At 38.2% G+C, this 26,945-nt stretch overlaps 1 protein-coding gene across 1 annotated transcript; it reads right to left on the reverse strand.

Annotated features, from left to right (window-relative positions):
* Positions 1 to 26,041, reverse strand: LOC144641141 (glutamyl aminopeptidase-like). The gene is made up of 19 exons (XM_078500192.1): positions 25,238 to 26,041; positions 23,752 to 24,031; positions 22,837 to 22,957; positions 22,288 to 22,442; positions 20,924 to 21,037; positions 19,145 to 19,279; positions 17,114 to 17,179; positions 16,384 to 16,449; positions 15,875 to 16,041; positions 11,877 to 11,965; positions 11,496 to 11,620; positions 9,026 to 9,081; positions 8,441 to 8,588; positions 6,952 to 7,031; positions 6,746 to 6,847; positions 5,671 to 5,844; positions 3,372 to 3,512; positions 2,575 to 2,653; positions 1 to 1,809 (listed from the first exon to the last, which is right to left on the reverse strand). Exons 1-19 carry the CDS (start codon positions 25,921 to 25,923, stop codon positions 1,663 to 1,665), a joined length of 2,931 nt encoding a protein of 976 aa, XP_078356318.1. The 5' UTR covers positions 25,924 to 26,041; the 3' UTR covers positions 1 to 1,662.
* Between the last annotated feature and the right edge of the window lie 904 nt (positions 26,042 to 26,945).

Here is a 26,945-nt window from a genome sequence, read left to right on the forward strand (position 1 = left end):
AATATATCGCTACAACAGTTGTAACATATGCACTGGTGCAACAGTTTGAGGATTTGTCAGATTTTTTAGTGTAAAAGGAGACCAAATCAAAAAAAGTTTGCTCTAACGTAAACCTATAATAATTTCCCATGCTAATTCTACTTTATTAAGACATATAAAAACGGAAACTACTGTGAAATCTCGCTCATCTGTTTACCAAAAGTCTAGCTGTACTAGAGGATTTAAGAATTATACTTCTGTCCTGTGTTGACGCCGACACATTCAATTAAATGACCCACACTTGTGTTTTTGGCGCTAGGAACAAACAATGCTTAGGACTGGAGAAAATATTCTGGAAGCCACTCGACATCTTTAGAATTCACAGTGCAGATACTACACTAGCTAGAGCTCACAGTATCGTCAACTCAGTACATATCGCATAAATGATTGTGTTACTAACGACGGATGAAGCACGATCTGTTGAAGTGCACACTCACAAGATGTTGGATACACTCGTAGAAACGTTTTACGAAATTATGCGCTAGATTAAAAGTTCGTATAACTGAAGTACAGCGGTTTTCTGACTACCTCTTACAACTGTTCGTGAGTATTCACGGAACCAATCAAAACAATCCACGTATTGTCGCGGCTTTTCCGTTCGCGCGTGACACAAACGTAGGCCTGCCTGTGGGTAGACTGCAAAACAGTCGTATTTTTTGTGTGAACGCGCGCGGCCTTCGAACGAAAGATCTGGAGCGCCCGCAGGCTCGTGACGATCCACACTTTTATCGCTTCGTGCTTTCGAGAGACGACTCAAGAAAAAAACCCCGACTGTTTTGCAGTCTAGCCTGTGGGCTATTAAAAGTGTGAAGCGAAAAAAGAAAGTCTGCATACGAAGCCAAGGTTAAGTGCCTCTATTTTCGGAACAGCTAATCCACTCATGATTTCCTGAAAAGACAAAGCCGGAAGTCTCCCTTACCGCGCTCAATTCTCTTCCCAATCTAGAGGCGCATGATTGGTTGATACCTGCGCGCGAAAATTCAAAACCAACTATAATAATACTGCTCCCGTAAATACTCGCGTCTGATTGATTGACGTCAAAACAATTTATCCCAAATTGTATCGCTAGCTGAACAATTGAAAATTAATTGTATCGCTCAGAGTTTCGCGCCAAAAATCGCGGCTACGCCACAATCACGAGTCGTTTCCAGTCTGCTTCAGTCGCGGCTTTCTTTCTGAGAAATAGTCAAAGATCGATCTAAAAGCGATGAACGTTGACGGCCCTAATACCCCAATAACACAAAAATTTGTTGAATTTAGAAGCTCGTATTTACGGTAGCATTATTATTAAAAGAAAATCCGTCTTTTTTCTCGAAACAATTAGGGATTAATTGTACTTGTGAGCGGATCGGACTTTTTCTAATTTTTACTCGTGGAATAACTAAAAAGTCCGATCTGTTCACTCGTACAATTAATCCCTAATTGTTTCTCGAACAGACCGTTATCCTATACAAACCGGATAGAGGACTACGCGGATTTGGTAATTTTCGGGTACAGTGTCACAAATCTTTCCAGCCGGGAAAATAATTGCGCGCGCGAAGAGATCGATGGTGCCTGTTTACTAAGGTTATAAAAGATAAAACAACTAAGCACAAACTGATTTTACTAAAACTGCTTAGTTTCCTAAGCTCCTACAGCAGTTCCAAGCCATGTTGTGATGGTTTCTTCATATTTCTTGAGCCAGTCGACGTTAGCCTGTGTACGCTCGATGGCCTGTTTACGAGCATTCTCGCTTGTTCCGGCTTCAGAACGGTCAAAGAATGCCTTCATCTGCAAAACAAGTGAGATGATTATTGATAGAAATCAGCATTGCAACTTTCCTTGTAACTTTCTTTTATCATCTATAAATATTTCCCATTCACAATTTTTGTTGGCGAAGCGATGTTACCTAAAATAGCTGTCTGTATTTTATTTAATTTTAAGATTCATGCGGAAAACTCCAAAACTATAAATAAACCGTTCACAGACAGACCACACCAAACCAATCGAATGATTCTCCGGCTTTTCTTCTACACTTCCCGCAACTATTTTTTTCTCACAGGTTCTGATCGGTTCTGTGCTTCCAGTTTGACAATCGTTTAGGGAAAAGGAGAATTCTCTCGTCTGCTAAGTTTTATTTCAAAGACTGTTCAACATTAAGTAGGAGTCATTACCTTGCTTTTCCATCAAATTAAACTGAATATAATTGTCTTCAATCAACAAAAAACAAAACAACAGCTTTATTTAAACACGGTAAAAAAGTTTAAAGCTGAAAGCTTGTGGGGCCGTGTACAAATTAAAAATTTAAAAAGACATATAAAAAGACATCCTAATATTGAGAAGATAAAAAAAATTCACTATTATAATAACAATTTAAAAATTCAATAAAATTTAAAAACATCATCGTTCAGTCTGACAGTCTGCGTGGATAACGCCTCGAAGCGTTACTAATGCCTCACTTTTTACTCAGTTGACGGCAGAAAAAATGCCGCAAACCGCGCTGGTCACACGATTTTCCCGCCAAATCGCTATGTAAGAAATAACATAAACCCAAACCTGCTCCAAATCAGCCTCGGTACTGAACTGAGTCACACTATTGGTAAGGCTTGTTAAACGGAAGGTACTGGTACTGAACCTGTCACAACAACATAGATGTGTCTACGTAAGATTACGTAACGCTATACTGAGTTTATTGGCATCCTTGGAAATCGTTCTTTAGCTCGTCTCACAACACTATTGGTAGTGTTTAATAGGATGGGTTGGGGTGTTTAGGCAATTTCTTATGAGTAAGAGTTTTTTTCAGCATTGCTATTTGCAAGAACTTTTTTTTACCAACATAACCCTATGCAAGCCTTCCTTGCACCATCCATGTTTACCAGGTGGGGCTTAGCTTGCTTGAATTTTTTTCCCGGTTAATATGTGCACGATTTCCCCTACCTTCCTTGTGTAGTTATTTTTTTTTTGGTAATTACGGACACTCCTCCCTCCTTTAAAATTAAACAGCCCGTCCCTAATATAAGGGTAATGCACGCTACGTTTGGCTCCAGTGAGCTTTTGAGACGGTTAGAGCTATAAAGTCTGCGCTCGAGCCTAGAAGCCCCTCTCGCCGGCGCTTTGTTTTCGGTTTCCGAGCCATCAAACGACTAGAAGTATTTCTACTCCTCCCCGGATGCGATACTTGTCCATCGTAGGGTTACCCCCCCCCCCCCCCCCAGCAGTAAATTCGCCGGTACCCATCTTTACACCTGGATGGAGAGAGGTACTGTGAGAGGAAAGTGTGTTGCCTAACAACACACTGACCACAGGGCCGAGTATATAACAAAAACAGCTTCCTTACTTCAATCGACACTTACATGTCAAACAAAGCCTTCCAATTATTTTGAACGAACGTCCATGCCAGGTATTTTCCCACAGGGTTGGAAGCTACGTAACTGATAACACTGGTTGCGTCCTGGGACCGAATCTTGGAAGAGTCCAGGGTGTACCCCAAATACCTAATGAAATCAAATACAAAATTTTCATGAACAATTTATAACACGACAACCACTGCTAAGTAGGCTCTTACCGATAGTGCTAGCACTTTTCTGGCATTATTTGGTTTTGCGAGCATTTTTTTTACATTTATCCCAAAAAGCACTGCTAGATTATTTTGGAATTTCGATGACTATTTGTATAATTTTGTGTTAAAAAGCACAATCTGACTTTATTTATGGCGTCCAAAGATGCATTATGCCCTCATTTTATTCAAAGTAGCCGAGGAGGCCTGGGGAATAGGTTTGATGAGGTTTGATACGTCAGTGGTGCCTTCAGAAACCCATCCATCACACTCGTTCCAAGATGACGTCATCCACGTTCACGAGGAAAAGAACAGCGGGAAGCTCGAGAGCGTACCTACATCAATGATCGTTACATTTTAGAGTTGAAAAATGTAACTGAAATCTAAAATGTATACAAGGCTGCGCCAAGAAAATGGGCCCGGGCCCTACATCAAAATTTAGGAGCCCAATGTTAGGAGCCAGCAAAGTTGCGGAAAATCTGAGGTGAGGTGGGGGTGGGGGCGGATAGAGGAAGGCGGAACCTCCCCAACTTGCTAATCCGATCCCGGGCCCATACCCAATGTCCCAGGGGGTACCCAGCAAGTGGAAGGGGGCCCCGCCCGGACAACTCCAGGTATAAAAGGGTGGGGAACGAGAGTAAAGTAAAAATAAGAAAAAAGATATTCACCCTGCACGCTTTCGTGTAGCCGTTCAAGCTGAAAGCATGACTGAAGCAAAGTTATTACCGTCCGCCCCGACCAGAACCATATTCCAATCGGAAGTGGCCCAGTCTAAACGAAAACGAATGGGAAGTAGCAAGACACGTTACGTACGAACGCAATGCGAACAATTTTAGCGTTTCCGTTTTAAAATGAAGAGTTATTGTTTTAAATGGGATTATGCCAATGAAACAAGGTTACAAGGAAATTAAAGTCAAAAGATGGGAGTGGAAGATCAATGTTTAGGCGCCCAGCGGGCCCTTGAACAAAAATTAGTCGCCCGCGCTCGTAACTTAGCCGCCTCTGACGACCGGGCGCCCGTTAGGTAACCCACGAGCACTTTTTAAAAAATAAGCATTATTTTAGCACGTTTTGGCAAAAAACGACCACTTCTTCTAGCATTTAATGCTTTTTTACGAGCACTTTCGGTAAGAGCCTACTGCTAAGTCTATCCCGCGGTTTCGAACACTGAAAGTTACAATAACAAAGCGGCACCATTGCTTTCTGTATTTGATCTGACCACAGGTTTACCATCCTCAGTGTGGCCAAGATTGTCAGGTCCTGTCAGGTCCGCAAGATTTTCAAATTTCTCAGTGACTGCCTCTGTGTTCATTAAAAGCGCGTTTTTTTATTCACAATTCTGGAATGAGAATGGCCAGAATGTGAAATGCGCGCGTTTTTCTTTTTGCGCATTTCTATTACGGAATGGACAGAACGCCATTCCATCTATTCTACTCCCAGAGGCAGAATAAACAGAATGTTGCGAATGAAAATCCAAGATGGCGGACGTCATAGCCCGTGATTCGAGGGATGTATCTCCCCTCTTTTGTGAATAGCACTGCCAGAACATTCGGCAAATCCATTAGTCTTCCATACTTTCTTCCTTCTCTTTATTACGTAGAAAAATTGTTGCGATAATGGCTGCAATGGCAGCCTCTTCTTCGACTACGCAATGCTTACTCGTGCCAGGACCGCGCTTATCATCTCGACTACATGGACGTTTTTTAATGCAGGCAATCGAAATTATTCGGCTAGCATTCTGTAACAACCATTCTTATTACAGAATTGTGGGTAAAAACGCGCCCTATAATTTCTTAATGGTGGCATTTTTCTTGCGACCTGCGACAACGCAGGGGAGGATGGGCCTGTGATCCGTTATCTCGCTACCCACATTTTGCAAGCAAATTTTGATTGATTGCTTACAGAAAACTTGAGCTTGAACTTAAATGTTAACTGAAAACGTAACTTTGAAAATGTTAACTGAGAACGCACACAGAGGACAATTTGTCTGGGTTATTTGTTTTTAGCAATCTTGGCAATCCAGCCAAGAAATGATATCGGATAACATAAGTTCAACCATCATTTACACTGTAAACTAACACAACATGCGTGCTTACGTGTTCAGAATCCATGGCTCACGTGACCCAGCAAGGGCATACAATAGTTTAATCTTCTCCGAGGCCTCAGAAGTGTTCAAGTATTTGTTAAATAACCAAGTCCACTCTTCCAGGCCAGTATTGGCAATCCCATAATAGTAAACCAGCGTTCGTAGGTCAACTTCTATATTAGAACTGTTAAAAAAAAAAACACACACAAACAAACTTTTGAACGTGTTATTGTCAATATGGCATGTCAACCCAATGAAATCCAGCCGTTTTTCCTTCTACTGGACAGTGAAGTGAAAGCTGAGGTAAAGAAAAGGTTGTTCAGTCAATCCAAATCAATTTTAGGAGCTGAGTGGGTCCATTAATATGAGTAAAGCCTTTCAACTCCAACTGGCTTACCGTAATGATTCGATTTAGCGCCCGGGGGCTTATTTACTTTTGGCACCTCAATGGAGGGCGCTTATTCGAGACAGGGCGCTTTATTATTTTTTTTTTGGAAACAACCAAATGTTAAAAACAAAACTCTAACAATAACAGAAATGGTAGCAGTGGCAAATTGTTGAAAGTTCAGTTATTTGTAAAAGGAGATGACTTCAGTAGGGGCAGTTATCCAAGATAGGGGCGCTTATAAGAATGGGAACGCTTATAAAAATGGGGGCGCTTATAAAAATGGGAGCGCTTATAAAAATGGGGGCGCTTATTAAAATGGGGGCGCTTAATGGGATAAGGGCGCTTAAAGACAAAAACACAATCGAAGGGGGGGGGGGGCGCTTATTTGGAAGGGGGCGCTTATTGGAAGGAGGGCGCTAAATCGAATCATAACGGTATAGCTGAAGCGGCTAGAGGTATGCTTCCCGTTCCTCCCCTTCCCTTCCATAGTAACGTCGTGATAAACACCTCAAAGTGACCCAGGAATAAACGCTCACTAATCAGTTTCAAACCATGATTAAGAAATCAAAGCACATCTTAAATAAAATAATAAAAAACAACAACAACAACTTGAACTTTGTAAATATGTACCATGGTTTCGTGGAAATGAGAATGAACAGAACTAAACAAGAAACAAGATGAGAAACAAATTTCTTACATTTGTCCACTTTTCCATTCTTTAAAGATCTTAGTTGCATTCTCAATGCAGCCTGTGTCGCCAGCACTGCAGGCTGCTCGTAGAATTGCACTTCGAAGATATCTGGAGGAGACAAAGGTACTCATATAAACATGTCAAGTTATGTCATGTTAAGATTTTTAGATTTTTTTAAATGACAAAATTGCATGGGTATAAGTTTTACTCACTTTTGAATGTGGTTATCGTCCGCTTTGCTTTTCATTCCAAGCTTCTCTGCGAGGGGTTTTACTTTACTTCGTAACAGTCTCTGTCATAAATTAAGACACAAATAAATGCATCAATAGTAAATGGACAAAAAGTATGACAAACTTTCTCAAATTCATTAATAATTCAACAAGTTAAAACAAAGTTAATCAGAATCGTGAGTGGTTTAGACATGTGTTTATTGGACATTGACCATAGATTGTTACGATTTTATTTCTCCATTTACTCCTTAGTTAAGTTTTAATCAAGAAGATAGAGTGGTTTTTACTTGAGTATCGAAAGTAATTCGCGCTTGCATTGGTTTTGCATTACTACGCGTAGTGATTGGGTTAAAATTCTCGCGCCACTTTCTCAGCCAATCAGAAGTAAAACCAAAACCAATCATGACGCGCTCGGGCACGTTTTCCCGCGCTTCGTGCCGGCAACATGTATTTGCTTCGAGTTTTGATTGGTTCACTGGATTTTCTGTGTTCTTTGTCAGTGATTGGCCAGAGTAATTACTTTGGTTTTGGTTTTACGAAACTCAATTGAAAACTGCTCAATGTCAACACATTTCTAAACATTTTGAAGTTCGCCAAAAATACTCCGCTTTGTGAGTCGCATTTTCAACTCTCTTCTCAGCATGAAAATGTCATAAAACATGCAACTAATTTAATTTTGAGTTTGATATATTACATGAAAGATTAACTCTTTAAGTGACTGGCTGACTGACTGACCCACTGACTAGATGGCTGACCAACTAAATGATTATCCAACCAACGAAATGTCTGACCAGTGAATAACTAACTGACTGGCTACCTGAATCAATAATCCTGACAAAGTCAAAGAGAAAAATAATTTTAGTACGAATACATAAATAACCTGAAATATTTCACAGATACTACACAATTTATTTGTTTGCAATGATAACTATATCATTATCGACTGGCAAATAGTCCACAGGTCAGTTCTCAATCATTCTTATTACAATAAATAATATAAAAAGTCTGTAGTATTAGGAGTTATTTTCAGTTATTTTCATTTGCTGGACTTTAACTTCATAATGGGTTCTTTTTCCACAGGTGGGAGGCGACTAATTCGACAAGATTTGATTTATTTTTTTTTTTCTCCCCTTCCTTCCTTTTAAGCTTCCTATTGAGACTTGAGAGTGTAAAATGAAAGTTTGCAAGGACAGACAGACCCTATATAGATATCAGTAAGTTAGGGGTCAGTGGAAACATTCCCACGCCACTGAACCACAGTATCCTAACTTGTTAACTGAACCACAGTATCCTAACTTGTTAACTGAACCACAGTATCCTAACTTGTTAACTGAACCACAGTATCCTAACTTGTTAACTGAACCACAGTATCCTAACTTGTTAACTGAGCCACAGTATCCTTATTCTTATCTTTCACTGTCACACTTTCTCAGTTAACAACCTTGACAGTTGCTGCTAAAGAGTCACCAACCTGGAAGTTACCATTTGCAGGTCGGTCCCTAAGAATACCACCCAGGTAACCCAAGCTGTTCAGTGCAGTCTTCCAAGGGACGTACTGTGTTTCCTTGTGCAAATACTCTAGAGTGCCCAGGGCAATATCATATTTTAAATAACCAGCTCTAGTGGGAATGTCAGAAAAGAAAAAAAAACATTAGTCAGACAGTTTCTTCCTAAACCGGCACAATTTAACTTACAATCTGGTGCAAAAGATTTCATATAGAAGTACATTTGATGAATTGTTACAGTGTTAAGAATCAATTTCTTTGTTAATAATGATGAGAAATCATGAGCACACGGTCACCTCATTTTACACAAATAGTTTTTCCACGTGCCTTTCATTTCAAGCCTGCAATTGCTACATTGCAAGTCAAATAAAAGTAAGGCTGACTTTCTTTTAGAAAAAAAAATAGGCATGCACCACATGCAAAGAGGTACATCTGGGAGCAAGGCTCCAGCTTGTTAAATCAGCTTATTTGTCAAGGCTACACGACTTTATTGTTGCAGCAAGTGTGGTATTTGTGTTATAGTAAGCAATTTTTTATCTCACAGTACACACCTTGCCAAGTTGAAAGCATCATCAATTAAACTTGATCTGTCCTCTGCAGTAAAAACCTAAAAAAAAAGGTAAAAAATTATCTCTGTTCTTTCTTTGAGCCTTAACAATGTTTTATCAACAACTTATTTCCATTTTCCAACAATTTAGCAAGATTTCTGGTCTCAGACTCAATAATAAAAAAACCGAAGCATTGTGGATAGGTTCAAAAGCAAGAAGCCAAGACATTATGTTTCCCGAGAATGGTTTCAGATGGCAGCATTTAAAAATCAAAACATTAGGCGTGTGGCTCTCAATAGAACCCGAATTAACGGTAAAGCTGAACTTTAACGAAAAAAAAAGAGAAAGTTCGAAATTTACTTAGAAACTGGCAGTACCGAAGGCTAAGCTTACTTGGAAAAATCGCTATATTAAAGAGCCTAATTGCTTCACAGCTGGTTCATGTTCTTTCCCCTCTCCCAACAAACCACCAGGCTATCAAAGAACTGAATGGAGCTTTCTATCATTTCCTCTGGGACGGGAAACCCGATAAAATTAAAAGAAACATTATGATTAACGATTACAGTAATGGTGGGCTTAAAATGATTGACCTTTTCTCATTTAATAAATCTTTGAAAACTATTTGGATTAAAAAATATCTTGACAAAACAAACTTAGGAAAATGGAAACTTTTCTTTGAACGAGAACTTGGAAGATATGGCGGAGAAGCTGTTTTTCTTGGAAATTTAAACAAAACAGATATCAAGCATCACTTCTCATCTACCAATATCTTCATTAATGAAATTCTGATGATCTGGGCCGAGGTTAACTTACAACATTATCAATCACAGCCTCTCTGGAATAATTCTCTTATCAGAATAGACAGCAAACCCATCTATTTTCGAGAATGGCTTGCAAATGGAATATCGACCATTAGGTCTCTCATGAAAGACGCAAACAAACCTCTCTCCTATGAAGAATTTCAGAATAAATACGGACTCAAAGCCTGCCCTTTAGCATTAGGGGGGATTATTGCCACGCTGAAGAACCTAAGAAAACGTTTCAAAGAAAACATAGATAGCCCCGAAAAAGATGAGATTGAACCATTCATTAAAATTTTCCTCAAGGCAAAAAAACCCAGCAACTTAACGTACAAAATTCTAGTTGCAACTAAAAGCGAAGCACCGGAAACTTCTCAGGCGAAATGGCACGAAGATTGCGACTTGGAAAAAGGTGAAATTGACTGGAAAAGAGCTTTTCAATCTACAAAGATTTGCACAAAAAGTACCAAACTAATAATATTCCAATTTAAATTTCTTCATCGACGTCTACCTACAAACTCCTTTTTGTATAAAATTAAAGTCAAAGACAGTGACCGCTGTTCCTTTTGCGAAAAGGAAACAGAAACTTTGCTCCACCTTTTTTGGCATTGCAACCAGACCACTCGTTTTTGGGGAAAGCTTTTTTAAATGGCTTCAGACATCCCTATGTACGCAGAAAGAGAATAAATTAGACATGACCATTGCTCTCGGCCTAAAGCCAGACACCTCAAATGCAAAGTTGCAAATTAATTTCTCTTGTCTGATGAGCAGATATTGTATCTGGGTCTGTAAATTAAAAAACGAAATCCCTAATCTTTCGCACTTCTTGCATCTCATGAACAAAAGCTATGAAATTGAAAAAAATGATCCTAATTCTTCATCAGAGAAATGGAAACCTCTCCTCGGCCACCTTTCAAATTAAAAATTTATATAAAAAAAACTGAATCAAATTTAACTTTTCAGTCCTGGTTTGACCCTGTTAGTAGTAATTTTTTTCTTCCGATCTCCTTAATTATACAATATTACTCTCCTAAAAAATATTTGTTTAAAAGCTACGTGGACTATTTTCTATAGGTATAAGATAGGCTAGTGTTTGTAAGTTCTTTTTTTCTTTTATTTCTAATAAGGTTAACTTACATTGTATTGTAACTGTAGTTCGTAATGTATTGTTAGTTTTTTTTTTTTTGTGCAAATAATATCTGTAAGTAGTGTAATAATAACGCTGTTAATGTAATGTTTGTAAATGTGTGAGCAATCAATAAAAAAAAAAAAAAAATAAAAAAAAAAACCAACTTATTTCCCGCCAAGCAATTTAGAAATTTAGACAAGCAGGTCAAGCTTTGGACAGAACACAATTAGAGATCTACTAAATGGGACTTCTTAAACTTACTATAATTATGATTGTGCAACATTTAGATCATTTAAGTCAACTCTCAAAGTTAATTTTTTTCTTAGTGGCCATTTGGCCACTGACTGCTCAAGTTTGGTCACCAGTGAAAAATTTTACTTGCTAATTTAAGCTGAACACTATCAATCCTTCCTCTCAATTTTAGTCACCAGGCTGGCGACAAGTTCAGTTCCAATTTATTCGCCACCTCCAAAATTTTAGACACCATGGCGACAAAAATGGTTTTAATTTGGAGGGAAAGAAAAGAAGAAAATCCTGCACTCACTGTATGATCAGCGTTGAGTTGCTTTATGAGATCTCTCCAATTGCTGTCATCATAGTTGACTCTGTAGTACCCCACTTGTTTAAAGTTTGCTTTGATCCACTTATTTTTTGGCCACGTAAACTCAACTACAAAATGAAACATTTATAACCTCTTGCTTAGAAAGCAGTCAATAAAAAACATAAGCATGTCACAGAATTTATTATTGATAGAGATTAAGCCATTCATCAACAACTGATGGATTCATTGATTAATAGATTGGCTGATTTAGTGAATGATTGATTGATAGACTGACTGACTGATTGATTGATTGATTGATTGATTGATTGACTGACTGACTGATTGTTTGTTTGATTGGTTGCTTATCTGACTAAGGCTGAGTACCTTTATCAGATGAGATGTTCATCCAGGTCATTTTAGGTTCTTGGGGTGAATCTTGAAACACATATGTCAGAGGAACATACCACTTGTACCTTTCATAACAAAAAGACAAACAAAGATTTAAATAATGAAGATAACAATAGAAAGTATTCAGTAGACTGTAACTTTTGCAGGGACACAGTGAGCTGGTGGCCCATGGCATGGAAATGACATGTAGGTGTAATTCTTTGCACACATTGCAGGCCTATAATACTTCCAAACATTCCAGGCATGCTGCAAAAGTAGGCTTATGGACATTTTGCACACATTGCAGGCCTATAATACTTTCAAACATTACAGGCATGCTGCAAAGGGAGGCCTGTAGGCATTTTGCACACATTGCAGGCCTTATATACTTTCAAACATTACATGCATGCTGCAAAGGGAGGCTTATGGACATTTTGCACACATTGCAGGCCTATAATACTTCCAAACATTACAGGTATGCTACAAAGGGAGGCCTATAGGCATTTTGCACACATTGCAGGCCTATAATACTTTCAAACATTACAGGCATGCTGCAAAGGGAGGCATATAGGGCATTTTGCACACATTGCAGGCCTATAATACTTCCAAACACATAGGAGACATAAGCATTTTGCACACATTGCAGGCCTATAATACTTCCAAACATTACAGGCATGCTGCAAAGGGAGGCCTATAGGCATTTTGCACACATTGCAGGCCTATAATACTTCCAAACATTACATGCATGCTGCAAAGGGAGGCCTATAGGCATTTTGCACACATTGCAGGCCTATAATACTTCCAAACATTACAGGCATGCTGCAAAGGGAGGCTTATGGACATTTTGCACACATTGCAGACCTATAATACTTCCAAACACACAGGAGACTTATAAGTATTTTGTACACATTGCAGGCCTATAATACTTCCTAACATTTGTTGTACTAATCAAAGGATCTATGAGCAAAGTCGTGAATGTGGTATATTATAAACTGATAGCCCAGAATTAGCCAAAATAAATTTTAAATGTCTGCTGACAAACGACAATTTTTGTAATTGTCTATGGAATCTGTTAACGTACGTCATAATTGAGTCATGTTTAAAATTCTAGCTGGTAAGTGATAAATAACCCCATATTCTAACTGAAAACTAACCATCCAGTAGTCCATCGAGACCTTCTAGCTAAGCAGCTAAGAAGTGAAGATTATTTCAGAGCTTAAAATAATTAATGTTGAGAGAGACACGTATAGTGGCAACAAGATATGAGGTACCTTAAGATGCTGCGAAGCTGGTAATGGAAAGAAGCTAGGGAATTTTTTTTTCACCAAACTGTTTCACATTTGCTAAAGGGTTCTTTAATTAATAACCAGGTAACTTAGCCATTTTATACAGGACAGTGGTATTATTTGACATACATTTTTCTCTGTTAAAGAATGGCAGACACTGTGACAGAAGGCAAATAATTAAAAGAAACTAACAGATGCCTCATACATGTGACTTCTAAGAATTAAAATTGGCAGGAAACAGTAAAGTCAACATAATTTATTATCAATTTAGAGGCCTGATACATGTAACAAATGAAAACTGCTGCTTATTTCCTTTTCTGGTATCTTTACTTGCAACCAAAAAGTTTACTTTACCCCTTTACATGCCACGAAAATCATCAATGCATTTTAATCAGCCTTATTAATTCGTTTTAAAATAATCTCTATACATTGCCAGCCATCCTGCATAGATTTGGTGGCCATGTTGGATTAAAGGATCTGAACCTTAAAGCTTGTTTATCTTTTACTCTTTGTTTTCAGCAGTCAATAACAATCACTTCCAAATATTTTATTTTTCAAGCTGTACAGTCTGCTAAAAGGCAATTTATAGAGAGCAGTATTCACTGTCTGTGAAATGAGAGTAAATTTGAAATAAAATTCTTTTTCTGATCATGTGTTTCATACAAGTTACTGCAGGATGTTCATTCCAGCCCACACCTCTTGACAGCCTAGCCCCATGTAGAGTTCAGTGATGTGCTCTATTGCAGGATATTGTTTTGGTGAATCTGTAAATTAATTCAAAATTCTATGTGCCTTGTTAAAATAAATCTGTAGGACAACACGCACAACAAACCATCTAAGTGTAAAAAATTTGTTTTTTATCAGCATGACATGCAACCAGGTTCCTTTTCGGCTGAGATGACTGCATGCATTTATTTGGGGGGGGGGGGGAGGCATAGGACATGTACATAAATCGACCTTAAGGTTACTATTGTTATATTAGTGGCTATTACATTTTAGCGATTTTAGTGAGTTGGGCAAAAATCGCTAAATTTAGTACTTGCTAAAATTTGTCGTGGTCAAATTTCAAGTACCTCCCCAGTACCCCCTTCCCACCCTAATGGAACACAAAAATGGATACTGGTAACTTTGTTCTTTTAGGCAATGCAATTTATGTTCATTCAATGTCAAGATACGGTAGTTTTTTTCTTTTACTGAACATTTATTTTCATCTTAGCCATATGTTCATCACCGGCCAGTAAAAGCTGGTTTACACGATATTACTATTTTTTGACGTTTTTGGAAAATCCCTATATTAAATAGTCGCTAAATCTTGCTCAGAAAAAATCGCTAAAATTAATAGCTGCTAACAATAGTACTCTCTCAGTACTTCTTTGAATGTCTACCCCATAGCACTCAGTGGATGTTGACAAAGCAAAAAATTATCTGAGTGCAATGATACACCCCTGGAGAACTACAATTACCACAGTTGAACTACTATGTCCCTTTTTTGACAGACCATGTGTATGAAGAAAAAATAATTGTAAGGGACTGATGCATAATACTGTGTTTACAAATGTAGTTTTGCCTTCAAAAGCAGAGCAAATTTATCATTCACATAAGGCTTGCTACCTAATGAGCTACGAATGCCAGAGGAAATTTTGATTTAAGTTTAAGAGATACGAGATAGATGTACTTGGGAACTTCGTTAACGAGAGTGTGACAACGAATATAAAATATTACTAGATACAAAAACTTGACGAACGTGCAAATGAATGATCGACCGAAAGACAAAGCAAGCCAACTATAGATATCTCTAATCGTTTCGAAACGCATCAGTTTAATCTTGCTGAGTGAGACTAATTTGTAGTGAAAAATACAGCCTTATTTAGGGTGATTTATTACTTACCAACTATTTGATTGCATTTCAATGAAAGATAATTTCATATCCGCGGACTTTCAAAATAAGCTATCGATCGGCGTGCAAGTTTCTTGCTTCCTTGGCCATCCTTTCCGTTGCATTGTGTGTAAATGTGGATTCGAGCACTGGCCTCACTAGAAAAATTCCTTCCAGAAAGGAAAAAATATTCGTATTCTCCTGATGTACATCCACAAGTTCGCATTACAACTCGGGAAACCAGCCCTTGTCCACGTTCATCCGCCATTTTGAACTTAATTTAAACTTAATATAAAATTGCCAGGTTACCAAGCGAGTTTTACACCACCCAGCAAACCGCAATAAGTCGTTCATTTACATTCACGACTTAAAAACTAGTTGTACTAGTTGAAATATTGGCCCATTAAAAGTGTCCTAACTCCTTTGTGGTAGTGCCAGCCATTAATTTTAATTCTATTTTCAAACATTATAGACATGCTGCATACAAGCCTTATAAGCATTCTACACACACTGCAGGTCTATAATACTTCTTTACATTTTAGACTTGCTGCATATATTGGAGGCATGTTAGCCTTTTGCATGCATTGCAGGCCTGTGATAAAGCACAGAAACCTAGCATTGTAGGTATGCAATGTGTGCAGAAGGCTTGATAGTTGTAGCCCTTTGCACATGTGGCATGTTGTGGGCCAATGATACTTTAGGGTAACTAATTAATAATAAATGAAGATAACATGTACATCCTCACATTAGTGAGACTTTTTTTCAATTCTCATCACCTTTTTACTTAACAATGTGTTGATTTTGTAAGGAGAATTTAGACATTCAAAACTCACTTGTATGGAGATGGTACTGTGACATTAGCATTGGGATCCAACAGGAAATGTTTCTGTGTGGCTGTAGCCTTGTCTGTGTCACCCTCACGCTTGATTGTAACCACAGGAAATCCCATTTGAAGTGTCCATGTGTCCATGATGGATTTGACATCCACATCTTTTGCTTTCTAATGGATTTAGATATTAAATTGGAGTATTATTATTATTGATATAACTCAGTCTGACCGTATTCTCCAGGGCTCCAGACTCATTTTTTTGCTAGCTAATCTTGGCTAGTAACAGCTTTGATTTTACAAGCCAATACCAATTTTCGGCTAGCCAGAATTCTCAAGCTAACTTAGGTTTAATTTTGGGTAACGTTTTAGTCTTTTAGGCATGTTCACAGTCTTTGATAATTTTTTTTTTGGTTCCTTCCTAGTTCAAAACTGTTAATTAACATTTTAAGTCCCTGTTGAATCCAAAACAATAGCATTTCTTTCCTCAGAAACGAAATAAAAAGAAACAGTTACCTCTCCTAAGGCAATCCAAAGGTCTTTTGTCTCAGCAACATCATATGCATACTTTTTCAAGTAATACTGTCCAAATAAAAACAAGAAATCTAACTAAACAAAATATAACATTTCATTAATAAAACCAATTATAATAATAATAATATAATAATAACAATAATAATAATAGTAATAATAACAATAATATTTTTTTTTAAATAAAACAAATCCTTTATTAACAACATCTATGATGAATACTTTTCATACAAACTTGAATCTTAAGTGCATCTGGTTAAAATAAGAATATACAAATTTTGTTTTCCTTTTATTTTTTCCCATAGATAATTTCAGTTAAAATGTCAATAGCCTACCTACATAACAACACTGTGGAAGCTTTTACATGCTCTAAGCTTTATTTTTGTTTGTAAAATCTATTTTTTTGTTATTAAATTATAGAAAAATTGAATATCAAACTGAATATCAAAATGTAGTAGTAACTGAATAATAATAATAATAATAATAATAATAATAATAATAATAATAATAATAATAATAGTAACAATAACAACAACAACAATAATAATAACAATAATAATAATATAATAACAATAATAACAATAATAATAATAATAATAATAATAATAACAATAATAATAATAACAATAATAACAATAATAATAATAATAATAATAATAGCCAAGATGTCAGACAAGAATATTAAATTCACTACAATCTTCAGTTAAAACCTTACACTTAGGCCTTCAGTGAACTTTTCCCTGCCAAGAAAACCTTCCAGCATTCGTATGATAGAGGAACCCTGCAAACAAGGCAAATAAACGCTTCAGATGTAAACTTAACGACAAAATTCCCCCTAGTATAACACTGTTGATACTTTTTTGTTGCAATGAAGAAAAAATGCATTGAAGAAAACTTATTTCTTTTTGTTACTTCTAATTATCAATCAGCTCAGCCTTACATGTCACAGCTTAGAAACCAGATGCCTATCATTGTGTGTGATCCCATATACCGTAAAGTTCCATGTATAAGCCACACCTTTTTTTCAAAATTTTCAAAAATTGTGGGTGTGGCTTATCTACTTAAACATCTCTGGTTGGAGTTTCCCAAGGCCTGGCCTGCTGGTCACTTCAACCCATCTCTTTCCACCATGTGCGAAAATATTATCGGTTTGGCTCTCGGAAGAAACCACGTTTTCAAGATTCTTGGAGACTGCTACCTGCAACAGGATAAAAACTTTATGCAGAATAGGAGTTTGATAATACAAAAAATCATTTGCTGTGAAGGTCAATAAAAAAGCGAAACAGTCGGGCATTTTGGTCTTGTGAGTACTTGCCGTTATCTTGGTGGAAAGTGCCACCATGTTTGTTTTCATGCCCAGACTCCTATCTACATTTCAAAGCTTGGCTACTAAGCATTCATCCGTGTATGAATTTCATCGAGTGTTTAGAAGTGATTATCTTGAAAAAATGATAAAGAAAGCATCTCAAGTGTAAGTTATTGTGAATTCAAACTGAAAAAGAGGTATGACAAGTGAAACTTTGCTTTCGTAAGACTTACTGTAATACCTATCAAACTTTGCAACAACTGCCGTGTCAGTGTTTTGAAACCGTGCTTGTTTGCCCTTGTTTGTTTACCAATAGCACTTCACTTGAACTTGAAACTTTTTTGTCTGTATTTTTTTTCTAAATTTGAGCTTCCAAATCGGGGGGGGGGGGGTGGCTTATCTACAGGTGTGGCTTATACATGGAACTTTATGGTATATATCACGTACAAAATTTAACCAATTTCACATGTCATGAATACTTGAAACAGCAGACTTCACAACTCACATGTCTCTTCTAGCTATTTTCCCGCGAGTATGCATGACAGTCTACCATAATTTTTTCCCCTTTCACATGTCACACGTACCCTTTGTGCTTTAGAATTCCAACGTACCGGTTGTTTTTCTGCATGCCGGGTTTTAGTAATCAAACATCCCAGGTTTTTTATGCTTCCCGGGTTTCAGTATTCCGGCGTTCCACCATTTACTAGCCGATACAAACCTCTGCTTTATTATGTAAATGCAAACTAGTTAGTATCAGAACAACATGATTTACACAACAAAAGCACCCGAGGGGGGGGGGGTACTCCCTATAATGGCCTATACGGGGAGGCTCCACCCGAAAGGGGTACCTTTTTCAGGCTCCAGGTATATAAAAGGGTAGGGATTTCACAAGTTTAGGTATATGAAAGGGTAGGGAAATCTGGCATAATGTTATTTTAAAAGGCCTTTATATCATATATTTCGAGCAGACGCAACTTTTGGCAGTATTGTTTTAATTTATTAAGTGCTACATAAAAATAACAAGAAAACTTCCCGTTTTAGGTAAATGTGATGTCGTGTAGGTATATGAAAGGGGTGCCTTTTTGTAATAAAAGGTATACAAAAGGGGTACCTTTTCTATCAAAATGGTATATAAAAGGGTAAGGGGTTGGATCTCCGGGCGGAGCCTCCCCGTACAAAACTTTTTTTGAGTACCCCCCCCCCCCCGGGCAAAAGCAGTGAGGTCTGTATCAAAACAAGGTCACCTCCAGCCTAACTTTCATTCAAAGGTCAGTTTGAATAGACAACTGTAAAATGGTCTATAGTGCATTCTGCACTAAAAATTCAATATTCACAGCTTTCAAAGTTTATTGGGTATTTGAACACCAGTTGCTCCTCACCAGTATGTAAAATTAATACCCTGGACAAACAATAACTTCACCAATAAATTACAAAAGTTACCTTGCTGTAGGAGATCCTATCAAATAACTGTTTGATCTTCTTGGGATGATCAACTTCAACTGATATAGCATGAGAACTTGCCAAAGAATCCAGTGGAAAAACTAACTGAAGATCTGCAAGAAGAAACTGCTCCATCTGCAAGAAAAATAATGAACAAGGGCCTGGTTGCATAATACAGTCCGACCTCTATTAAGCGGCCACCCTCGGGACTTTGAAAAGTGGCCGCTTAATAGAGGTACAATATAAATTGGATAGGAATGGCAGTAAACATGATTTTATTGACTGATTCTATATAACAAAATGCTATTAAAAAGTGAACATATATGATAAATCCAAAATTCATTGTAACAAAACATCAAGTGCATTTCCAGCCCATGCATAGTTCTAGCTTTAACACGGAGGGCACGTAGTCAAAACGTACAGTATTTCTTCGGGTTGATAATGTACAAAAAAACATGCAAAACATTGTTGACAAGATTCTTAGGCCTTTTTGCATCAAGAGTTAGTCATGAAAACAATTAGCTCAATATATTTCACCATTTCGCTTGGAAAGATAATTTGCTGGCCGCTTAATTGAGGTAAAAAACCATATACATGTAAATAACACACTTGTGACAGCAAAAAGGTGGCTGCGGCGGCTTAATAGAGGTGGCCGTTGAATAGAGGTATCAAATACAGCAGTGTACCGACAAACAAATCGGGACGTTTCAAAGTGGCCGCTTAATGGAGGGTGACCGCTTAATAGGTGGCCGCTTAATAGAGGTCGGACTGTAATAATAATTCTTAATTTTAGCTCATTGTAAAGCGCAACTGAATATTTATATAGATGTTCACACTATTAAAATGTAAAAAATTATTTAATGCTTAAATTATTATAACAAAAGTGAAGGTGGTAGCTGCTGTGGGATCACAACTTAACACACACACTTCATTTTAGGGAGACTGCCTCTTCATTTTAGCGTTAAGCCATACTCAAGACAATAAAAATAAAAGTCCTGCATGTGAGATAAGCAGTCCATTACATCACTTGATTTAATGTCAGTCTCAGCAGCATAAAGTGACAAGGAGAATTTCTACCTGAGACAGGATAGAAATCCTTGAAAGAGTTATCCACCCCCACCCCCTGAAGGGGTGGTGAATGGTCCTTCAAAAAATTTGTGTCTCGCAAAATTTTAGCCAAATTTCAGGGGTCTCGTCGTCTCAAATTTTTCTTTGACCCCTTCTCGGAGTCTCGATTTCTTTTGCAAGGCTAAAATGGTCTCGGGCTCGCAGAAAAGATATCAGTCTCGCCGTCTCGCAAAGTCTCGCATTTACCATTCGACACCCCTCCCTGAGTTATTGGCTGCTGCCCACTTGACACACCCGGGTGGTGTGAGGCACTGTTGTGAGTCAGAGTAATTTAAAGTGTCTTGTGCAAGATTACACAATACGATGATATCTTTCTAGGGTTCTGTTAGGGCCACACAACTAGTCAAATTGCAAATATGTGAGGCAGCATGGCAAGGGAGGTGAAGTGAGGCATACATGCAGAAATCCCGATTCCCAATATAAAGGCTAACCGCAAGCTACCTAAACTACCTGTGATACTACCAGAGTGATATTTAGGCTAACGGAAGGACTACTTAATAGGCTAACCAGAATGGCTCGCAAGACTCGCTGCCCAAGCACTTTGTGATTACCCTACTCAACCCTAGAGTAAAGCACAATAACCTGACCTCAATATTTGCCCATTAGCAGTGCAACATAATCAATTGAAAAACAAAGCCAATAGCAACTTACCATTTCCCAGTCTGGGTGGGTGTGGTTTACTCCTAAATACTCCACAAAGCTTGCAAATCCCTCATTTAGCCACAAGTCATTCCACCACTTGGGAGAAACAAGGTTTCCAAACCACTAATAAAATACAAAATGCTAAATGTGGAAATCCAGCTAATTGTTGCTACAATAATATAGCCTCAAATTATACAAACATTTGATCTTTATTACTCCCAATTATGTCAGCCACCAGATCATTTTAGCAGGGCTGCAAATAACAGTCGGTCGTCGGACATTGGCCAACCAAAATGTGCTCATGTCCGACGAAATCCGAATTGTGGTCGGACATGATGTCCGGACAATTTTTGATAATAAATTATAAGTGATAACTTGTAAGGAGTGGTAAAATTCAACCTTTTGTTTTTGGTGATGTCCGACCACAATTTTGTTTTGTCTGACCAAGATGGTGTCTTAGTAGGACATATGTCCTTTAAAGCTAAAAAAATTATTTTCAGCCCTGTTTTAGACATAATTATTTCAAAATCCTAGTAGTCAGTCAGCATTCGCAAGGACCACAATAAGTTTCTGGTGTCTGTAATAATAAAGGAAATGTAAATAGCAGAAGGTCTGGAGTTATTTTTAGTTTCTCTTTTGCTGGGATTTCGACTTCTGTCCTCAGGGTGTTTGTAATGTAGAACTGTTTATCTAGGTGGGCCATAAAAAACAATGAATTGTGTGGACTTAGGAAATATCCATATACCTAAGGTTTTTTTTAGGATTTATTATTTGGGGGCTGAAAACGTTCCAAGTGGTGGAAGGCCACTTGTAAGCTTCCTAGCTAGGGTCTAGGGGGCATGCCCCCACCTGCACCCCCCAGAATTTTAAATACCCTCAAATACCCTAGATAGAAACCCTGATACTAACTCCAAGGAAGGCGCGGAAAGGGGAAGGGAGGGGCTTAATTATGGAAATTTTTCAGAACAACTATATAAATAAACAGAGACCATTATACATGTATGGAAAAAAATAGGGCAGCTTCAAGCCAAGTGGCGCATACTGGTTTTGTTAGCATTAAGTAGCTAGGAATATTTCTACTCCCCCCTGGATGGGATCCTAGACCATCGTGGGGTACCCCCACAGCATTATTTTGCCGGTACCCATTTAAAAACCTGGGTGGAGAGAGGCACTATGAGAGTTTAGGGTCTTGGTCAAGAAAACAACACAATGACCCCGGCCAGGGCTTGAACCTGGAAGGTCCGCTCCAGAGTTTGAAGCGCTAACCATAAGGCTGCTGTGCCTCCCATATGTAAAATAGCTGCAATATATTATTGAGATGCGCCATCAACACTGCAGTTCCTCATAATACTGGACAGTTGGTTTCTTCATACCTGATGTGCTAATTCATGGGACACCACTACAGATACTCTTTGTTTATTAGTCTCAGAGGACACGCCCTCATTGATAAGTAATGCCGTCTCACGGTAAGTGATCAATCCCCAGTTTTCCATGGCACCAGACGAGAAATCAGGGATGGCAATCATGTCTGAATAATCGGAAATCAAATTTTGAATGTTAAAAAGCTGTCTACATCTACATCTACATTTGTTGAGTTGATAAAATTGTGTACGACATCACATCAACTGGATACAAAATAAATACAAAATGTACAGTTGCATAAATTAGCCACCTTTAGAGCAAAAATTGTCCAGAACAAAAAGTTGAGTTTTTGTAGATGTCAATCATTGATCTCTGCCTCTTTTAATGAAAATGTGAAAAATTATTTATGCATTTCCAAGCTCGAGAATATTTTAATGTTGAATTTTCTTTTTTAGATAAGAATACATCCTATTTGACCCCTCCCCAAAGATCTTTATTCAAAAACCCCCAAATTGTGCTGAGAATTACATGTATCAAGTTTGAAGTGACTTTACACTAACCTTGCTTAGGAAGAGGGTAACCTAGGTTGTAATATTTCTCAAAGTATGTTAACATTTCTTTTCCATCATCCAGTGCAAACTTGGTTTGATTCACCTGGGCAGGGGTTGTCCATACTCTGAGCTGCAAATGACATTCAAAATGTTAACTTTTACTAAGATTAAAATGGTGTTGAGCCTTAGGGGAGTGCGTTTGACCCAATATAGATACTAAGGGGAAAAAAAGAAAGCTAGGCAGATGTTTCTTGCTAGTAACGCTCTTTTCTAAAATGTTTTTTTTTTTTTGGTGTCACGGTATCAAAATATTTAATATCAGATATTGACCCAATAATCCTCATTAATTCTCTTGGGTAGCATGATGCACTACAAGGAATAAATTCTTACCCAAAAGCATTCATCAGTAAATGCTTGAGCAATGTAGATCATGTTTTCAGAGACCAATGGATGATTAAGATGGATTCCGCTAAAAGTTCGAGCAATAAGTGCGAAAATTGAGTACCAAAAATCTGTTCACAGCACGGCAACATTTTGTATACTATTCAAAAGTTCTTAGTACTTAGATTCAGTTGTCTTAGTGACCCTGTAATTAAATTCTAAAGCATTCTCGAGAAAATGAAAGTCAAATCTCGTAAAATGTTTACAATACGCACCATTCTGCTTTGGACTGGCATGAAACGTCTGTTTTAACTGAAATATAGGTAATTTCAAATCCATTTTTCTCTCGCGGGGTGAGCTTGAGTGCTAAAGTTTTGGCAGGTTTTTGTTAGCTGTACTTAAACTGACACCGTGCTATGAGAACTCTTTGGTAACTTTATTTTTGCTTGTATTGCTCGATTGGGCGGTTAAATAATATTATCCCTACACATCAGGTATCAATGAAGTTACTGTAAGTCAATATTAAAAAAATCAGCAACTCACTGTGACATTATTATACTGTCCTGTGGTGGCATTAGTGAACTTGAAGTCGCATACAATGAATGCCAGTAAGTACGATGACATAGGCACTGTCTTCTGGAAATGTGATTCTATTCGTCCATTTGCCAAAGTTTTTTGCTTGACCACTGGCATGTTTGACAATGCTCTGTAATCTTTTTCATGGACAATTACAGTGGAAAAAGTTGCTTTCATGGCAGGCTCATCAAAGCAAGGAAGAGCTTTACGTGTATCAGTTGGCTGAAACTTTGTTGTTGCAAGACGTCTGCAAATGAAAAAGGGGATCAATCCTGTATGCTTTTAAAAATGTGCAGTAAACCAATGCTGCAAAAATTCAACATGTCAGCTCATCACGGTTTAACAGAACTCCACACACAGGTCAATCCAAAAACCGTTCACGGGAGGTGGAGGGGATATTCAGTTGAGCAGGTGGAGGGGATATTCAGTTGAGCAGATGGAGGGGATATTCAGTTGAGCAGGGTTGGGGCAGAGCCAACCCTGCTTTTTGGCGAGAGTGTTTGCCTCTCAGTCTCCTCTCTTTTTGCTAGTGCCTGGGAATATCAATGGCACTTTGAACGGTTCGACTATGGGGGTATCAGGTTGAATGTATCTTTGAAATTAACCTAGAATCAAACAATTTGGTCCAAAATATACCACACAAATCTACAGTACAGTACAGTAGAATACAATACAATACAATACTTAACAATGTTTATGCTATGGTTTTGATGCGTCCCACAGATATAACTAGCAAAATCTGCAGGAATGCACCAGCAAGTTTACAGGTAAGCCACAGAGAAAATGGTGGACCTTCAACCCAAAGGACCATATTCAGAGATTCCAACCCTCCAGATTTGATTGGGAGTCTCCCGATTTGATGCATTGCCTCCCACTCTCCTGATTTCTATTAGTTTCTCCCAATTAATTTTATCATTTAATTCTGAAAATAAGGAAAAAATTGCTTATCTCTAGTACGATTCTGCAATCTGACTGTAACAAAGTAAGAAAAGCACCAAAAATGTCTGTGAAAAGAATAAAGACCTTATGCAATAACTCAGAAATGTTGTCAAAATGCTGAAAATGGCACTTGAGAGAGCCAAATTTGGAAAATTTGCCGGAGGAACATACCCCCAGACCCCTCTAGAGGCTTGCACCTTCAGCACTAAAAATTCTCCATATTATCCTCCACAAAGGGTTGGAATCTCTGCATATTGAATGTAAATAGTGGAAGTACAGAAATACCATTTCACACTTAAGTTATTTATTTTGATAATGACCAGACCTCCAAGGCTAGTGTGCGGTAGGGCGGTGCAGACGCACCCTTTTAACCCCCTGCCACAGCTGACTAGGGTTTCCATCTTCCCTATCCATGCTCAACTTTAATTCATTCTTTTTACACAGGACTCGTTTTGAAAACGAGGCAAAAGATTCTAGTTCCTGGTTACAAAACAATGCAAGCACAACGCCTTACCTTTTTTCACCTTTTTCGTTCTTGTAGGTACTGATATACAAGCCATTCAGCTGACTAGAAAACGTCGAGTTGTAGCTCATAACCAGCACATACTGCCCAACTTCAAGATCATCTTCTAGTTCGAAAACAAAGAAATCATTTCTTGGATATTCCCAGGTCTTCTTGAGAGGTACTTCCTCGCCCGGGGTAGCGGTGTTAGGTTTCGCAGGCTTGTAAACTTTGGCTTCTTTTACAGTCATGTCATTGATATGAATCAGGATGTAGGACATATAGTCTGATTTTTCAGTCACCTTAATCAGGATGGAAACTTTTCCTTGGAAAGTGTTCTTTTCCAAATACGGATCTAAGTAGAAATCGTAGTGAATCGGTCGAATATTTTGCGGTAATCGGACTTGGTACCACGGCTGAGGTCCTGTAGGCTCCGTCGGGCCCACTGATGCTGTTGGTTCCTCGGTCTGCTCTCTCTTTACCTTTTCCTGTTCCGACTTTTCCGCCAGAGCGTCTTTTCTTGCTTGTCTAGCGCTAAAAACGCCCGATATAACCCCGACAAAGATAATCAACGCGATCACAATGACTATCAAAACGATTGCTTTCGTTCGCGTGATAACAAACACTTGCCCCGATTCCTTTTTGGCACCACCGTCATCGTCTGTACTTTTCATTGGAACTTCTTCGGAGGACGACATGTTGTTGTCCAAGTATTGCGAGAGGAACCCAAAGAACCTGAAGAACGTTTGATCAAGCAAGCATTCGATCGATCGAGCAACCCTTTCGCGTCTTGTAATGTAAACCCTACACTTGTAAAACACAATGGACAAGCAAACAGGTTGTCATTTGAGTTGCGTTCTGACCAATCAGAGCACGAATTTTGGAAAGAGCGGGAAAACACTGTCAAGGGATGAAGCTCAACCAAATTAAATCAGATTAGTTCCAGAAGACATAAATATTTGAACTTCAAATTCATTGTCGCTAGGTATCAAAATCGCAGGACAGGTTAGAAGGCTGAAGGGAAAGGAAATGTCTGTAACAGTCGTAACAGATCTGCAGCAGAAGGCCCCCTGAAGTCAGACATCGCCTTCTGCTGAAAATCACGATGAGGAATGGAGGAAAGTTTCAAGATGGAAGAAATCAAATCATCGTGAAAGGAATGTCGCGTATCGAGTTACGCGTGGTCGCTTGAGTCGCTTGTTCCGAAGGAATTCTTGTACCTCATTGCTTGTTCAGGAATCTTTTGCAGATGAAATAAAACCCTTTGCTCGAATTTTTGTTATAGACAAATTGTGCTTTGTCGATCAATTGTAAATAGTTGTAATATACTTATTGTTTTTTTTTTTCACCCTATGCACTTGTCAACAGCAATTTATGTCGAATTTTGCAAATGTTGGTGTTAAAGTTTTTGGAGTTGTCACATACGCATTTCACGCATTTTTCACAAATCACTCGACTTGCAAGCGGGTTAAAATATCTTATCCTCCTCCTCCCCTACTCAGTGTTGTTTCTTGAGGTTTGCGGTTCGACAGGCTTTGTTTTAAAAACACTTAAGCATTACAACATTGAAATGGGGGGAGGGGGGTTGCAAAACCGAACTTCGTTGACTAAATAAGTGGAAGTTTGCAAAATGTTTTCAACAGTTTTGTCCAAGATTGCAGACTTGAAATTCAACTTTCTATATATAACCATTGGCGTATGGGAGATGCTATGCAGTACG

The sequence above is a fragment of the Oculina patagonica genome, chromosome 2 (genome assembly GCF_052425735.1).
Source record: "Oculina patagonica isolate OP01 chromosome 2, crgOcupat, whole genome shotgun sequence".
NCBI classification, from domain to species: domain Eukaryota; kingdom Metazoa; phylum Cnidaria; class Anthozoa; order Scleractinia; family Oculinidae; genus Oculina; species Oculina patagonica.

Excerpts from the sequence above, each read along its gene's own strand:
- LOC144641141 (XM_078500192.1), bottom strand. The coding sequence starts at position 25,923 with ATGTCGTCCTCCGAAGAAGTTCCAATGAAAAGTACAGACGATGACGGT. Across the intron at positions 16,042-16,383 it reads TTTGGATTGCCTTAGGAGAG|AAAGCAAAAGATGTGGATGT; the intron begins GTAACTGTTTCT and ends TAAATCCATTAG. Across the intron at positions 9,082-11,495 it reads AACTCAACGCTGATCATACA|GTTTTTACTGCAGAGGACAG; the intron begins GTGAGTGCAGGA and ends CTTTTTTTTTAG.